This window comes from Schistocerca nitens, chromosome 3, assembly GCF_023898315.1.
Source record: "Schistocerca nitens isolate TAMUIC-IGC-003100 chromosome 3, iqSchNite1.1, whole genome shotgun sequence".
NCBI lineage: Eukaryota > Metazoa > Arthropoda > Insecta > Orthoptera > Acrididae > Schistocerca > Schistocerca nitens.
Window position 1 is genome coordinate 185,844,393 of NC_064616.1, and position 12,634 is coordinate 185,857,026.

At 41.4% G+C, this 12,634-nt stretch overlaps 1 protein-coding gene across 1 annotated transcript in view; it reads left to right on the forward strand.

Annotated features, from left to right (window-relative positions):
• LOC126249139 (serine protease filzig) overlaps positions 1-12,634 on the forward strand; it is a 213,455-nt gene that overhangs the window by 175,774 nt on the left and 25,047 nt on the right. The window contains exon 6 of the mRNA XM_049950793.1: positions 7,046-7,241. Coding sequence (XP_049806750.1) covers positions 7,046-7,241 — 196 coding nt within the window. The remainder of the gene's footprint in view (positions 1-7,045; positions 7,242-12,634) is intronic.

Genomic DNA, 12,634 nt, shown 5'->3' on the forward strand with positions numbered 1-12,634 from the left:
GTAAGGCGAGTAGTGAACGATGCAACAGAGGAAGCAGCTGGTCAAGTGTAAGGTATACATGGTCAGTTATTAAAGTGGAGAAAAAGGCGACATGGTGTTCATATATGGCCACGCATACGTCTTCGGCCTGGATTCTCATTGACTGGAATAAAATTGTCTTCACTGATGAGTCCTGCTTCGGATTGGGCCGCGATGACAAGCGAAGACGTGTCTGGAGCCGCCCCGGACTTCGGTGGAATACCAACCTGTCTGTCGCCCGCCATACTACCCAACAACCAGCAGTGATGGTCTGGGATGTCACTTCATTTCATAGCAGCATATCTTTGGTCGTCACCCTTACAACAGAGCGGAACGTCGACGATATTCTACGCGCCGTTTTGTTGCCCTTCATGGCAAGAAATCCTGGTGTTACACTTTAGCAAGATAATGCCCGGCCGCACACGCCGAAAGTTTCTACTGCTTGTCTCCGTGTTTGCCGAACCCCACCTTGGCCGGCAAGGTCGCAGGATCTCTCCCCAGCTGAGAACGTTTGGAGTATTATGGACAAGGCCCTCCAACCAGTTCGGGATTTTGACGATCTGACGCATTAATTTGACAGAATGTGCCACGATATCCCTCAAGAGGACATCCAACAATTTAATCAGTCAGTCAGAGTTTGGCACGATATTCCTCATGACGTCCAACAATTCAGTCAATCAATCAATCACTCAATCAACTGCTTACATTAGGACCAGACGTGAACCAACGTGTTATTGACTTGCTCAATTTGTGAAGCTCTTTCTCTTAAATAAACCACCCAATTTTTTATAAATTTTAAATACTTATTTGTCTGTACATGTACATTATATCTACCGATTTCCATCCCACTGGGATAATTCTTTCGTGGTGCGTCGTCCTTTTCATCTTGGAGTGTATTTTGATGAAGAAAGGTACTGCAAGGCCTTGGCTTAAAAAAAAAAGATGAATTACGTACTTCAGACGATCATCATTATCTGTCACATAATAGAGGTATAGGGAATATGGAATCCTTATAACTACAGAAAGATCGGTCCTGCTAGGTTACTACGAGCAACAGCTGTGGAATCTAGGCAGTTAGTATTTTCTCCATTCATTGTCAGATCAAAGGATTTTTCTGCTTGGGTGAGACATTCCATTTTTACTAACACGTTAGGAGTTACACAAAGAAGAAATAGAGGGTCTGGTTTCAGAAGCCGCCATAAAGGCCTGTAGAACAATGTGCTAACACCATGGCCCTCTGACACCGCCTTCCAGTAACAATTTTAGTGAACGGTAAACAGCGGCAGGTTGTGTCCAATTTTAATACACTTATAGCTTGTTACTATATTTTAAAATACTTTTGTATTGTTTGCGACATCGCTGTCACACAGACAAAGGGTGGAAAGACATCCAAAGGCGCACAAACTGCTGAAATTACTATCGCATTCCATTTCAACCATCATTTTGGCCTTTTCCGCAATTTTACGCAACTGCTATAGGATAATCTTGAAATTTTTCATCTTCCCTTTCTTATTTCTGTGGCTTGACTCCCTTCTTGACTTCACATAACGTGAGATTAATTTGGAGAAAGGCAATGTACTCCATCTGTTTGTAAATAGTCTAAAGTTTTTTCTACATGTTTTCGTGTTTTTATTGTTGTGTTATGATTGCCAGGCGGAGAAGGGGAATAAGTCCAGAAATCAACTATATGGACGCGAAGAACCTCCTAAAATTTTACACTCACGCTAACGCAATTGAGTTCCTGATGTGAGGGTCTTTTGTGTCTCACATGATAAGTATCTATACATAAAAATGTGTGTGTACGTCATCTGCAGTTCTTATATATAAAAGATAGATTTTTATGGCAGAAAAATGTTTGTGTGGGGATTAGTTAGTCACAGAAAGAATTTTATTTACGAAAACACTAATGTTCTGAAACGCCTTTTTCATTCATCAAATAACATCTCAGAAAACCATGTCTGTCGTAAGGAACCATCGTGAAATGACGAATGATACTCTGTTTTAGATTCTCAATCAAAAAATATTTCTTTAGCGAAAGACGGCAAAATGTAGACAATAATTAATCGAGCCCGTTGTAAGGTTTTCAGCTGGGTTCTGCTCGATGCTTTGAGTGAACTGATAGATGAAGCGATAATATACACATAAAGGAATTATTAGTGAATGTTTCCGAAATGCACTATATGGTTAAAAGTATGTGAACCCCCTCCTGAAGGCGCAAAGTCGGGCTGTGCATTCAACAGTACGTAACTGCAAGAAAATAGAGGTAATAATGTAACTGTCAATCGGCAGTTCCTGCTGCTAACGGAATTCTCAAATTATTGTGTTACTTCTACGGTTGAAAAATCTGTGATACGCTATTTATGTTCTCTGAATTAAAAAGAAGGACTATTAGGGTTCAACGACCCGTCGACATCGAGGTCATTAGAGACGGAGCGGGACACACGCTCGGATGGGAGAAAGGAAATAGGACGTGCCAATTCAAAGGAACCATCCCGGCATTTGCCTAGAGCGAAATACCTAAATCTGGATGGGCGGACGGTGATTTGAACCATCGTACCCCGGAATGAGAGTCCAGTGTGCTAACTATTGCGCCACCTTCTGGAGACAGATCGAGTATGTAGTATGGATACCTTTGACACAGCCGGCCGGAGTGGCCGAGCGGTTCTAGGCGCTACAGTCTGGAACCGCGCGACCGCTACGGTCGCAGGTTCGAATCCTGCCTCGGGCATGGATGTGTGTGATGTCCTTAGGTTAGCTAGGTTTAAGTAGTTCTAGGTTCTAGGGGACTGATGACCTCAGAAGTTAAGTACCATAGTGCTCAGAGCCATTTGAACCATTTTGAACCTTTGACACACACTGAACTGTGTGCCTTCACAGCAGACATTACACTTATGACACGTTAAGACCAGTGACTGCACGCTGTAGTCGATGTCATCGCGACGTTGAATTTCATCATCATAATACAGGACTTCATGTTAGCCTGCTGTCCTGTCAATACAGTGGGTATTCGGCTGTTGCCCTAGCCAGTACATTCTGCATATGACTGGCCGTGGTTTCTGAGTGTCTGGAAGGGCACACGCGCCAGCCTGTGCTGCTGATGAACTCTGGTATAGAGTTGAATCAGGATGGAATGGCGTACCAATACCTGTCGTCTAAGTTCAGTTTCTCTTGATGTCCAGCCGGGTTAAAGCCGCTCTTGCAGCCTCCGTGTTCTAAACTGCGCACTCCGTATGCCTCCAAATCACCTACTAGTTAGTTAGCTATTTAGTTAGTTGCATGTTCCATATATCATTTCAACAATTCCGTTATCGAAATGATGTGGAACGAGACAGTTTACAGTATATGTATGCATGATTAGTGTTAACATTAATGAACACATTATTTATTTAGTCCGACTCATGCTGCCTCACTTAAAGCATGTGTTTTCTTAGTTCTGTTATTTTTAGATTTTTTTACAGGCTACCAATTTTAAATAAAATTTGTCCATGGATTAAAAAGTAATTGTCCAGTAGAAATTATTTTAGGTTAGATTTTAAAATTTGCTTTGTTACATGTCAAACTTTTATGTTATTGTACAAATGCTCGATGATTTTTGTTGCCGCAAAGGACTTGGAAGAGCAGTTGAACGGAATGGATAGTGTCTTGAAAGGAGGATATAAGATGAACATAAAAAAAAGCAAAACGAGGATAATGGAATGTAGTCGAATTAACATCGAGTATAGATTTAAGTGTCAGGAAGTCATTTCTGAAAGTATTTGTATGGAGTGTAGCCATATATGGAAGTGAAACATAGACGATAAATAATTTGGACAAGAAGAGAATAGAAGCTTTCGAAATGTGGTGCTACAGAAGAATGCTGAAGATTAGAAGGGTAGATCACATAACTAATGAAGAAGTATTGAATAGGATTGGGGAGAAGAGAAGTTTGTTTTGTGGCACAACTTGACTAGAAGAAGGGATCGGTTGGTAGGACATGTTCTGAGGCATCAAGGGATCACCAATTTAGTATTGGAGGGCAGCGTGGAGGGTAAAAATCGTAGAGGGAGACCAAGAGATGAATACACTAAGCAGATTCAGAAGGATGTAGGTTGAAATAGGTACTGGGAGATGAAGAAGCTTGCACAGGATAGAGTAGCATGGAGAGCTGCATGAAACCAGTCTCAGGACTGAAGACCACAACAACAACAATATTGAACTCCTTTCTGAGCCACTGACAGCTTTAATAATAGGTAATGATGGTCTTTCTTCCGCTCTGGTGTTGTAGGTATGGATCTCACTGTTCCTCTCAACTATCGCGGATTATTTATGATGAATTTCGTAAATGAATATACGAGGGCTATTCGGAAAGTAAGGAACGATAGGTATCGAAATAGAAACCACAGTGAAAATGAAAACTGTTTTATTTGCAATGCTTAGCTATACCTTCCAACCACTTTTCTACATAGCCGCCGCTCAGACTTAGTCATCTGTCGTAGCGTTGTACCAACTTTTCAGTTCTCTCGTTATAGAAGACAGCCGCCATTGTTTCTCGACAATTTTCTACTCTTGATTGCAGCTCGTTGTCTGTGTGAAAATATTTTCTTCATAGCCAGCGGTTCATTTGAGCAGAGATGGACCTCAGGGGTAGCCAATTACGCGCTGTATTGTGGGTGATCGAACACTTCCCATCGAAAACGCTGCAGGACCATCTTCCTTGCCCATGCAGAGTGCGGCCGAGAATTGTCGTGTAGAATGAACCACATGACAGTTATGTTATGTGGACTGCATAGCTTCAGACGAAATCTTTCGCCAGGCTCTCATATTTGGTGGGAGACGCTAATTTCTAGCCATCTTTACGTTCTCACTGTGAACTCAGAACTGAAACGAGCGACATGATGCGATCGATGGGCGTACTAGACACAGTGCCCAACGCATTTGTGCAAAGCGTCATCAGATTTTCACTGTATTTTCCATTTCGCGACCGATCGTTCCTTACTTTCCGAATAACCCTCATATGTATTTTTACGGCGCAGTTTAAAAGCAAAGGTCTTTGATAAGGTACCTACAGGACGTTCGCGGGTAAACACCATATATTATTCTTACTGCTCGTTTTTGTGCCATCGATACTTTCTTTTTTAAGTGGTGAGTTAAACAGAAAATTATTCCATAAGGCATTGTTGAGTGAGCATATGCAGAATGTGCCAAAAAGTTAATTCGTTTGTTTCCAAGATTGGCAATTACACGAATAGCAAAAGCAGCCGATTTCATTGTTTGAGAAACTCAGTAATATGCTTCTTCCAGTTCAAGTTGTCATCAAGATGTACACTCAAAAATACGGAGCATTATACTCCAATTACTGACTCCTGCTCATTTGCTACACGAATGTTAGTATTACCCTGTTTCTTGTGCAGAACAGAATATAGTGTGTTCTTTTTATTATTAATTTAGGGAGAGTCCACTTCCTAAGAATCTTTTAACAATTATTTTGATAACATCATTTATAGTCTTTTCTTTTGCTTTCTCTCTGATGCAATTTATCATAACACCAGTATTGTCTGCAAAAAGTACCAATTCTGCTTATTGAATGTTAAGTTGAAGATCAATCAGATACACAGGGTGAGTCACCTAACATTACCGCTGGATATATTTCGTAAACCACATCAAATACTGACGAATCGATTCCACAGACCGAACGTGAGGAGAGGGGCTAGTGTAATTGGTTAATACAAACCATAAAAAAAATGCACGGAAGTATGAGTTTTGTTAGCACATCTGAACATATAAACAAATACGTAATCAGTGCCGTTTGTTGCATTGTAAAATGTTAATTACATCCGGAGATATCGTAACCTAAAGTTGACGCTTGAGTACCAGTCCTCCGCAGTTCGATCGTGTGTATCGGAGAGCACCGAATTACGTAGGGATCCAAAGGGAACGGTGATGGACCTTAGGTACAGAAGAGACTGGAACAGCACATTACGTCCACATGCTAACACCTTTTTATTGGTCTTTTTCACTGACGCACATGTACATTACCATGAGGGGTGAGGTACACGTTCGACGGGCGTTTCATGGGACGTGGAGGACGCATAAATTGGCCAGCCCGTTCTCCTGATCCTACACCTCTGGACTTCTTTCTGTGGGGTACGTTAAAGGAGAATGTGTACCGTGATGTGCCTACAACCCCAGAGGATATGAAACAACGTATTGTGGCAGCCTGCGGCGACATTACACCAGATGTACTGCGGCGTGTACGACATTCATTACGCCAGAGATTGCAATTGTGTGCAGCAAATGATGGCCACCACATTGAACATCTATTGGCCTGACATGTCGGGACACACTCTATTCCACTCCGTAATTGAAAACGGAAACCACGTGTGTACGTGTACCTAACCCCTCATGGTAATGTACATGTGCGTCACTGAATAAAAAGGTGTTAACATGTGGACGTAATGTGCTGTTCCAGTCTCTTCTGTACCTAAGGTCCATCACCGTTCCCTTTGGATCCCTACGTAATTCGGTGCTCTCCGATACACACGATCGAACAGCGGAGGACTGGTACTCAAGGGTCAACTTTAGGTTACGATATCTCCGGATGTAATTAACATGTTACAATGCAACAAACGGCAGTGATTACGTATTTGTGTATATGTTGAGATGTGCTAACAAAACTAACGTGGTTCCATTTAAAAAAACGTAGGTTTGTGTTAAAAAAATACTTCCGTGCATTTTTGTATGGTTTGTATTAAACAATTACACTAGCCCCTCTCCTCACGTTCGGTCTGTGGAATCGGTTCGTCAGTATTTGATGTGGTTTACGAAATATATCCAGCGGTAACGTTAGGTGACTCACCCTGTATAACGAATAGGAGCGGACCCAAAATTGAACCCTGTGGGACCCTCTTAGTGATTTATATTGTATACGCGACATTGGTAAACTTTCGTTATTTGCTATCCCTGCAGCTATAATGACGAGCAGTGTAATTAGGCAACAGAATCTTTCTCATCAATAAAGTGAAGCTTGTGTGATGGCGCCGTGTTGCAGAGTGCGGCGTGCGGCCGCTGATGCAGACGGTGAAGACGGGACGGATCGTGGGCGGCAAGGGCGCCACGTTCGGCGAGTGGCCGTGGCAGGCGCTGGTGCGCGAGACCACGTGGCTCGGCCTCTTCACCAAGAACAAGTGCGGCGGCGTCCTCATCACCAACAAGTTCGTCATCACGGCCGCCCACTGCCAGCCGGGGTCAGTACTTAGCTCTGTACGCCGATACTCCAGACGGCCGAACCAACTTTTCCGTGCAACACTTAATTCTCGATGCCGCACAAAGAAAGTGAAGCATTATTAAGTAATCGCAGTAAAAACGTAAATATTAAACAGCGATACAAGTAAGCGATGGCATTTTGAGATGACACCCAATGCTACAGTATGGTATTCTACTTATTTATTTATTTGTTTAACTTGGCAATGTTAGGACTTCCAGGCCATTTCTTACGTCGGACCATACATTTGTAGTGAGTTGTCAATACAACATGCGCACTTCATGAATGGTAACTAATAATAATAATAGTGTTAATGGATGCAGTAATCATTACAGTAGGGGAAGCACAGTGTCAGTAAGTGATAACATTAATAATATGATTTTTTAATGTTATCCATATTTTGCAGCTTAAAACGTGACTGTATTCAAAACATTGGAGGTATAGTTAAACAATGTCTTCAGTCACAACTTTTTCGTGTTTTATTAACTACACGATGCGTTTCGGACCCTGTGTGTCCATCGTCAGGTGTAATTTGTCTTAATACATGTTTTATTTCTTCTCCTGAATGAGGTGAAATGCATATTCCTGTCACGAAAAGGTTTAATGTTAGGTTATGAATTTCGTTAAGTCGAACGCGGAAAATATGTGCAAAATAGTGGAAAATGGACAGTGTAAACTTACCACATAATCCAAGGAAACCATTTTCAACGTTTTATTTGCGGCAAACATTCTTTTCTCCGTCCTTTTAGTACATGTCACTTCGCTCAGGACGTACATTTGCACACACATGTTTATAAACACTTCACAGATGTTTTTGTACATGGTGTTGTCAAAGGTGAATTTATTCGTAGTGCTAAGGATATAACTATAAACAATTGACATATGCAAGGAATAACTTTAGAATAGGTCTTTAAAATTACTGAAATAACTATGGCTTGCGAAATCTGTTTGTTCATTTAACATAGATTCTGGTTTTTTGATTTTGTGGAGGTATATCTCCAGTTGTTCTAACAGACTTAGGGTCTTACCATTGGGTTCGTTATGTAGTATTGCCAAATTGTTTTCTAGACTGTTGATGACATGTTTCCTTTCCAACATATGTTGTGGCATGACTGGTTTTTCGAAATTTTTGAGCCTCACAGCATTTACATTTTCTTGAAAACGGGTATTGAAGTTTCTGCCTGTTTTCCATACATAGTCGGCAGGACAACTGGGGCATGATACTTTGTAGACTCCGCTGTTGTTGTATGTTTGTGTATTTGATTTTACGTTATGAATGAGTAGGTTTCCTAACTGTTACACTTGTTTTTCTGAACTTGTTTTTCTGAAAACGTTGGCTATATTTTGTGATATGAGGCCTAGGTGTGGGATACTGGTGAATATTTTCTCTTCTTTCACAATGTGTCCCTTTGTTGTCTTGCTTTTGTGTATTTGTCTGCTTAAATTGTCAGTTGTTTTGGCTGTGTAGCCATTGCTTATGGCAATGCTCTTTATTGTATCTATCTCATTCTTGACAGTGTTTTATTCTAAATCAAGGGAGTGTACTCTGTCTAGCATGGACCTACATGCAGCATGTTAGTGTGGTGAAATAGTATGATGAGTCGTCCAGTGTTATGTCTGTATATGTGCGTTTTCTGTGTATGCTGAATTTGTGTTTTTGTTTGTGGTTGGTGATTTTTAGATCCAGGAAGTTTAGGCTCTTGTTGTCCTCATGCTATATTGTGAATTTCATGTTTTTTGTGGAAAGAAATGAATGCTACTAGTAGTTCTTCGAGCTCATTTTTTGTTCCATCAAATATCAGAAAGGTGTCATCAACATATCTGCAGTAATATACTATTTTACTTGAGTCTATTGTCTTCATTAAAGAACTTACTTTCCAGATGATTGAGAAATATGTCTGCCAAAAGTTATATCTTCAGCACTACGAATAAATTCATCTTTGACAACACCATGTACAATAACATCTGTGAAGTATTTATAAACATTAGTGTGCAAATGTACATCCTGAATGAAGTGGCATGTACTAAAACGACGGAGAAAAGAATGTTTGCCGCTAATAAAACGTTGAAAATGCCTTCTTTGGATTATGGGTAAGTTTACACTGTTCATTTTCCGTATTTTGCACATATTTTCCGCGTTCGACTTAACGAAATTCATAACCTAACATTAAACCTTTTCGTGACAGGAATATGCATTACACCTCATTCAGGAGAAGAAATAAAACATGTATTAAGACAAATTACACATGACGATGGACCCACAGGGTCCGAAATGCATCGTGTAGTTAATAAAACACGAAAAAGTTGTGACTGAAGGCGTTGTTTAATTCATACCTCCAATGTTATTAATAATATGTATACAGCGTGAACATTAATGAAACAGACAAACTGCAGGGACGGAATCCTGACTGGAAATGGAAGGAAAAGGTCCTATGAATATGTGTCCAGAAATGGACGGCGTGCGTGCAACGACAACAAATCGTCCCGGAATACAGTACAGAGTTGCATCGCATCCACGTCACAACAGATGTTCAAAGTGGCCCCCATGGGATGCAATGCACGCGTTCAACGTCGCATCTTGGATTGCTGCACTCTTTTGCACGTTCCGACCTCCCTTCGAATAGCGTCACAGGATTCGTGAACACGCTGTTGAAGGGTCTGCACATCAGGAACTGGTTCAGTATACACAACGCCTTTCAGATGCCACCAGAGGTAAAAATCCAGGGTGTCTAATCCCGGTGATCTAGCAGGCCATGCTATAGGGCCTCCGAGTCCTATCAAATGTCCGGAGGAGATGTTGAGATGTCGGTGAACTGTAACGCGGAACTGGGGTGGTGCTCTGTTATGCAGGAACCACATAACCTTTCGTATTACCAAAGGTACATTCTCAAGCAGCCCGAGCAGAGTATTCCGCAGAAAGTCAAGGTACGTTCCTCTATCGAGGCGTTGCGGAATAATAATCAGTCCAAGTATGTGGTTAACAAATATCACTGCCCACGCATTGATGCTGAATCGACGCTGATGAGACCTCAACGGCTCCCCGAGTATTGTTTGTACCCCACCGATGACGACTATGAAGATTGATAACGTCAGCTCTGGTAAAGATTGTTTACTCAGTAAACATGGCTGATGACAGACATCCTACAATTGTGATGGTCTGGTGCAAAAACCGTCGACAAAATCCTGTCCGTAGAAGGAAACCTGCTGCTGATAATCCTTGCACCCGTTGCTGGTGACAGCGATGGTAACTGTTGTCATGCTGGATACACATAATCGTACTTTATCATACGCCATGTTGCCGGGCCACTTGAGTGGAGTCAATATCGTGTTGAACCCAGTCCTCTAAATCTGGAGTACGCACAGTCCACCGTCTCTCTGTACGGTGTGAAAGGACCCACGATCATACAAACGCCTAAAAAGGGCTTGAAATATTGTGTAATGTAGTTGGTGTCTATGAGGGTACTTGTTTTGATATAGCCGTGCTGCCTCTCGACCATTTCCATCTGTTAGGCCGTACACAAACACCCTCTCGGCTTGTTCCCGGCATGAATACCGGACCATTCTACTGCTTACAGAACGCTGCGTCAATCCCACAGGCTGCAACACACAAAGAACACACAGCATGTGGTCAGAGGAACTTTCATTCGTCGGCGCCATCTACCACGGTAACGATGTATTTCCGGACACATGTTCATAGAACATTTTTTCCTCCACTTCCAGTCAGGAATCCGTCCCTGCAGTTTCTCGGTTTTAGTAATAAATTTATGATATGTCAGAAACGACGGCCTAGTTAATACAGTGTCCAGTAATTTCTCCTTGCCTTGTAACGGCAGCGAACAGAAATGTGTGACAGCGGTACAAAAAAAATCTCGGTAATAACTTGACTGGTGATTGGTCTGGAGAAGGTTAAGGATAATCAGGTAAGAGTAGGAGATAGATGAAAGAAATCAAAAATACATAGGGATGATGAAGATGTGGAGTAGCTTACAATTGGTTCGCCTCTTACTTTAAGAACAGAAAGCAGAAGGTAATTCTCCGCAATATTGAGAGTGGTAGTGATGTTCAGTCCCAATGAGGCACTATTAAGTGGGGCGTTCCCCAAGGGTCGGTGCTGGGGCCACTGCTGTTTCTTATTTATATAAATGATATGCTTTCTAGTATTACAGGTGATTCAAAAATATTTCTGTTTGCTGATGACACCAGCTTGGTAGTGAACGATATTGTATGTAATATTGAAACAGTATCAAATAATGTAGTTCATGAAATAAGTTCGTGGCTTGTGGAAATTAATTTGATGCTAAATCACAGTAAGACTCAGGTTTTACAGTTTCTAACTCACAATTCAACAAGAACCGATATTTTGATCAGACAGAATGGGCATATTATAAGCGAGACGGAACAGTTCAAGTTCCTAGGCGTTCAGATAGATAGTAAGCTGTTGTGGAAAGCCCATGGTTCAAATGGCTCTGAGCACTATGGGACTCAACTGCTGTGGTCATAAGTCCCCTAGAACTTAGAACTACTTAAACCTAACTAACCTAAGGACATCACACACATCCATGCCCGAGGCAGGATTCGAACCTGCGACCGTAGCAGTCGCACGGTTCCGGACTGCGCGCCTAGAACCGCGAGACCACCGCGGGAAAGCCCATGTTCAGGATCTTGTTCAGAAACTAAATGCTGCTTTATTTACCATTAGAACAGTATCTGAAATAAGTGACAGTTCAACACGAAAAGTAGTCTACTTCGCATACTTTCATACGCTTATGTCGTATGGTATTATTTTTTGAGTAATTCTTCTGATTCAAAAAGGGTATTTTTGGCTCATAAACTGGCTGTTCGAGCTATATGTGGTGTAAGTTTGAGAACCTCTTGTCGACCCCTATTCAATAGTCTGGGAATTCTGACATTGCCCTCACAGTATATATTTTCTTTAATGTCGTTTGTTGTTAGCAATATTAGCTTATTCCCAAGAGTTAGTAGCTTTCACTCAGTTAATACTAGGCAGAAATCAAATCTGCATGTGGAATACAATTCCTTGACTCTTGTGCAGAAGGGAGTGCAGTATTCTGCTGCATCCATTTTCAATAAACTACCACAAGAACTCAAAAATCTTAGCAGTAGCCCGAACACTTTTAAGTCGAAACTGAAGAGTTTCCTCATGGCTCACTCCTATTCTGTCGAGGAGCTCCTGGAAGAGCTGAAAAATTAAGCAAATTTCAGTGTTACATTGTTGATTTTCTTTATTTAAACTTACGACTTGTCGCCTGAATATGTTTCTTATATTTCATGTTATCCGTTTCTACTATCTTGTTATAATTTCATGTATTGACTCGTTCCATGACCATGGAGACTTCTCCATAATTTGGTCCCACG